Raw genomic sequence first — 5878 nt, 5'->3', positions numbered from 1 at the left:
ATAGACCTTATTCGTTTTTGAAGCGCCACCCTCGGAGAAAAAAAGAACTACTCGTGGCAGCCATGTTGTTGGTAAAAATCGCTCATCTCTAATAGGAATAAAGAAGAAAATAACAACAAAAGTCTACTTTTTGTGGTCTTTTTCGAGTCTCGTCAATGGGAGGACCATACTGTTGTGTTCCCTTGTGCAAAGAATCTTAAAAAAAATCCCAAGACCTAAAACTACCTGACAGAGTGAGTAAAAACAGCTTCTTTTAGCCTTTAGCCCTAACATAACGTTTTCAGCTCCAAAGCCTGGTGAAGTATTTGGTGAGTTATAGTTTATAAAAAGCCTGATTGACTTGTAAATAAGTCAAATGAACTATAAAAAATAGCCTAGACTGTAATTTAACTTTGGGTTGGTAATACTATTGGTTAAAAGGGCTATCTACATGGTATTGCCTGATAAGCTTGTTTAGGCCTATGCTGTGCAGGCAGTGCACCCTCTCCTAGTGGTTCAGATATGGTCCTGAACTATATTGGCCATTTTTATTGTTCCTTTGCTAATACAGGTTTGCTGTACCCATAAAAATCACTGTAGGCTGTAAGGGATTTCAAAGAAGTTATTGAATAAGTATTTTTTTAAATGTGTTTAACCTTGGGCTGGTAATACTAGTAGTTAAAAGGGCTATCTTTGTGGTATTGCCTGATAAGCTTGTTTAGGCCTATGCTGTGCAGGCAATGCACCCTCTCCTCGTGGCTACAAGTATTGTCCTTGCGGGAGAGTAATTGGAAATAACGATTGTTAGATATAATCTTTAATGTGGATATCACGCTTAAAACAACTCTGGTACTGTTATTATTACTGTGTATTACTCTTTATAAAGGACTTCTGTTCCGTTGGGATTTTTTTCTGTTTGCAGGCATAAACCGAATACAATATATCTGAAGGACACTCAGAGGTAAAATTTCAGCAGTTCTTATTATGGACTTACAAATAAAGTAAACATACTAATTTAGTCGCTTTTTTGGAAATTAAAAAATTTAATGAACTTGTGTTTAAATTGTGATCGTCCCTCCCTCCCGAGGATAAATATTCCAATTCATTTTATTGTTTGGAGAATTAGAGGAAGGGGGGGGGGGTAGTTATAAATATTAAATATCGTTTTGTAAAGAAATAAAAATGAAAAAAAATGACAAATGTGGACCATAAGTACAGGCAGTGTGTAGGCTATAGATAGAGGTGGGGGTAAAATTTATTTATAAAAAAAGATATTGTTATATTTGAAAAGAGCATAAAAAAGGCATCATGTAGTATGTTTAATTTATATGTAAGTCAATGATATGAACTGTCAAAAATTTACCCAATCAGAATTAGAGGGGTATTGTCTGGGTGACAACTATCATGCTGAGAAAGTATAAATTCAGGAATCTAAAAGTTCCAGTTGTATTGACATGTTTTAGGATTTAGTTGTAATAGCACTTTTTCTTACATTTAGAAACAGTAACAAAGGGGGACTAATTGATAAATTTCTTTTTTTTTAACCTTGTTCCCATCAGGGGTATAGCTCCAGCATTTGATAAAATTCTACTTAAGATACTTTTGGCTATCTTGGAAAGGGGACAGGTTAGGAAAATGAAACTTTCAGGGATGGGTCTACAGGCTAAAGTATGTCCTGGGAAGTTGTTCTGAAGCTCCTACCTCTAATCCTCCCTATCGAGGGCCCTGACCTTTGATTTTGAGTGAAACCTTGCAAAAAAGATCTTCTGCTTATATGAATTACAACAACAAAATTTTCAGCTTCACAACTATGCTCAATCCCATGTAGTAAGGTTTTAAAGATACACAAATACATTTCCTGTTTTAAAAAAAAAACATTGATATGGCTTAAAATTCTACTCAATCATTAGGGATTGTATTTTCAGAACTAAAGCCAGAGGAAAAGAAACCAAGAACTGAAAATTAAGGTAAAGACTTGTTTCGTCAAACTTCAATAGGTTCTACATGTTATGTAGGCAAATTTCAGGACCCTTTAGTAGAAGGAGTGGAGGTAGGTAATTCAAAATACCATCCCAGGATATACCTTTGCCTGTAGATCCATCTTTCTTTTTGGTAAAATTCTACTTTAGCTACTTTTGGCTATCTTGGATAGGGGTTAGGTTAGGAAAAAGAAACTTTCAGGGTTGGGTCTACAGGATTAATTGTGTCGTGGTATGATATTATTAAGTACCTACCGCCACTCCTTCTCCCTCTAGGGGGTCCTGACCTTTGATGACCTTTAAAAAATCTGTGTTATAAAATTGGAACCTTGCAAAATAGATCTTCTGCTTAAATTAAGTACAACAAAGATTTTTTTTAGCTTCTCAACTTTGCTCAATCCCAAGTTATAAGATCTTAAAGTTATGAAAATACTTTTCCTAAATTTTGAAAAAAAAACCCATGGCTTAAAATTGTTCTCAAATGACAAAAATTGAATTTTTAGAACTAAACCCAGCGAATAAAAAACTGATGACTAAAAATTAAGGTAAAATGTTGTCTTGTCTAAAGTTCAATAAGTATAGACCTGTCATGTAGGCAAATTTCAGGACCCTCTAGAGGGAGAAGGAGTAAAGGTAGGTACTTCAAAATACCATCCCGGGAATTACTTCAGCCTGTAGATCCATCCTTCAAAGTTTCATTTTCCAAACCTAAATCCTTTCCAAAATAGCCAAAAGTAGCTAAAGTAGAATTTTACTCCAGAAATTTATTGGGGGGGGGGGCAAAAATTACAGATTAATTGGCTATAGTAGATTTTATTTTTTACAATTTATTTGAAAAAACTATGGTAATGCTGGTTAATAATTAAAGTTTATTTTACTTTATAAATGAAGGATGTTATGGTCTTAGTGTTTTCTTTTTTCCCCTGCCATCCTCAAACAACACCACTGGTTTTCATCCCAAAGAAAAATTAATAGTAAAATTCTAGTTTAACTGCTTGTTGCTATCTTGGAAAGGGGTTAGGTAAATGAAACCTTCAGTAATGAATCCAGGACCAAAAACACAATCTGAGAAGGTATTACTAAGCTTTCATGTTAACCCTCTTCTGATTTCCAAGTCCTAGAAATTTGCCTGCTTGGCAGGTTATACTTATTGAAATTTTGACAAAACAAAATATTACCTTAATTTTCAGTCATTAGTTTCTTTTTCTGTGGTTTTAATTCTGAAAATGCAATTCCTATTATTTGAGTAGAATATTAAGCCATATCAATGGGTTTTTTCTAAATTTAGGAAAAATATTTGCAGATCTTTGAAACCTCATGAATTTTAATTCAGCTGAGTTCTGAAGGTGAAAATATTTTTCATGTACTTAATTAAAGCAGAAGATCTGTTTTTCATGGTTTCAGTGTTAGAGCAAAAAGATTTTGAAAGGTCATCAAAGGTCAATGCTCTCTAGAGGGGGAAGGAGTGGAGGCTGGTACTTCAAAATACCTTCCTATGACATACTTTAGTCTACCTGTCCCTGAGGTAAAATGTTGTTTTGTTGAAATCTCAAATGTTATAGACCATAGACCTGTCAAGCAGGCAAATTTCTAAGACTTAGAAATCATAAGATCGTTAATGTGGAAGCTTGGTAATACCTTTCCAAAGTATGGTTTTGGCCCTGGATTCATAACTGAAAGTTTCATTTTCCTAACCTAACCCCTTTTCAAGATAGCAAAAAGTGTAAACAATTTACTTACATTTCTGTCAGTTAGCAGTGTAAAACCTCTTAAGAAAACTGAAAGATAAATTCTCCCCTTGAATGTTCCTGAAAATCAATGGAAGCTTTAGCCTTAAGGAACAATGGTAGATTAGCCTCCTCCCTATAATGCCAAGCATTAACAATGCTAATACCAATTTCATGTTGTTTATCATAAATAAATTAATGTTTAAATTTCACATCAATTATTAACGCCATTTTTTTTGTTGGGGAGGGGGGAAACGAGGGGTCTATATCCAGATAGTCAAGGGGCATGGGATATATAATGTTTGTTTCGCCACATTATTGGGGGGGGGCTGCCCCCCCCCCCCCAAACAACACCCCTGATTATGAATTAACTTTTTTGATTTTCAGAATGGAATGATTCAGAGCTACTTGTTTTGCTTCACATCTCTATTTAACTTTGATAGTAACTTCACTTTGAAGCTTTATCCTTTTTATCATTTCACTCTGTGCAATTTACTGGTGTTTCAATACTTGCTCTTCTACTAAACCACTGTGTATCTTAGCTAGATATATTTGAAATCTACCTTCCTTTCTTAGTAAGTAAATTTGGTCTCTATGAAATAGAATTGAAAAGCATTGGGGTTAAGCATCTCAACCCACCTCTGTTCATTTTAAAAAGGAATAGTGCCAGTTTCAGCCTTATTTATCATTTTTGGTGCTTGTACACGCTTTTGGAGTTGTTGTGGGAGGGGGATTATTTGATTGATGTGAGTGAGTGAAAACTTATTCTAAATTACCCAGTTGATATTGTAAGATAAAAGAGTACCACAATTGAGTGTTTGATTCACTCATCTATCTAATTGAATGCTGATGGGTTCTGATGAAGTTATGTTACCTTTATCTTACAATATTACTTATAAATCAGAAGAGGAGAATTTGAAAGTATCTTTTTCTTCTTTACATTAGTTACCTAAATTTACACTTCAGAGCAAATTAAGATCCATCTTGATCTGTGAATTGCTCTAAAAATTGCTCTAAAATTGCTCCATTTTTTCTAAAAAGTTCTTTCACGTTCTTTGAATAATTTGGGCAAAGATGTGAATTGGTTTTTAAAAATTACGTTTTTAGTATCTAAATCAAAAAAGAAAACCGAAGGGAAGTTTTTGTACCCCTCCCAAATTTTCTTGAATTGGCTGTGCTGTGATTTTCTTATTTTATGAAGTTTTTCTCATCTACCCACCCAACCTCCTGTGCTTTATTGAGATTATATTCTTTGGTGCCGATCCTACTATTTTGACAACCACTAGATGGCGAAGATTGCTAATGAATTGTCCCGTCAGTGCCACAAAGCTTAAAAGTCTCTTTATTACAAAAAACAAAAAAAATCCTCGGGAGCAAGGTGCTGACAAAATTTCTTAAGGGGGCATTTGCCCCTTCTTGCCCCCCCCCTAGTTACGCCACTGCATTCACCTATTTACGGTAGTTTGAAATCCCTACAAATTTGACTCTTGTAGACTCACCAGACAGTCCCCTTCAAATCCCTGTCATCAAAATCTCCTTTCAACAGAATGAAAAAAATTATATTTCTGAAACACCCAGAGGTATTCATACTTTTTACCCTTCACCCTTTTGGTTGTCACTGGACTTGCAAGGTCAGTGAGCGGAGAAGGAGCACTAATACAATCAAGAGTCAATGATCCAGTCAGTTTTCACAATCCTTAGGGGCTATCACTTCCTACCCTTCAATGCCGGAATATGTTCCAGGTCAAAAATTAGTTTTCCTCCCCCTAAAGAGGATTCAAGCTTGCAGTTCTATTTTTAATTAACTGATTAGGGATACAAAGGCTACTTGAGAGATTTTGGGAAGTGATAAGCCCTGAGGATTGTCGAAAATCTGACCGCTCATCAGCCCTTGTAACAACTATCATTCTAATAGTGGAATTATATTTCAGGTTTCCTTTCACATGCTTCCAAGTGATAAGTATCTGAGAAAGGAGTGGTTTGTGAAGATTCGAAGAGATGAAGGTCCCTTGTTCCAAATCTCAGATGCCTACAGTAGAGTATGTTCTAGACATTTCAACACTGAGGACTTCTATGCTGGTTTTGCATCTGGAAGAAGAGAACTCAAACCAGGATCTATCCCAAGTATTTTTCCTTGGACAAATGAATCATTGTTCAGGCGAAAAGCTCCTAAAGAAAGACAAATTAGTGAGA

The 5878-nt window shown here is 35.2% G+C and overlaps 1 protein-coding gene across 1 annotated transcript in view; it reads right to left on the bottom strand.

Annotated features, from left to right (window-relative positions):
* Positions 1-5592, bottom strand: part of LOC148953970 (glycoprotein-N-acetylgalactosamine 3-beta-galactosyltransferase 1-like) — a 103247-nt gene extending 97655 nt beyond the window's left edge. Inside the window, exon 1 of the mRNA XM_089086056.1 lies at positions 5514-5592. Coding sequence (XP_088942182.1) covers positions 5514-5592 — 79 coding nt within the window. The remainder of the gene's footprint in view (positions 1-5513) is intronic.
* Between the last annotated feature and the right edge of the window lie 286 nt (positions 5593-5878).

Source organism: Artemia sp. Qi Xiang Cuo, chromosome 3 (genome assembly GCF_049724085.1).
Source record: "Artemia sp. Qi Xiang Cuo chromosome 3, ASM4972408v1, whole genome shotgun sequence".
NCBI lineage: Eukaryota > Metazoa > Arthropoda > Branchiopoda > Anostraca > Artemiidae > Artemia > Artemia sp. Qi Xiang Cuo.
This window is presented reverse-complemented; position numbering and strand designations above follow the sequence as displayed.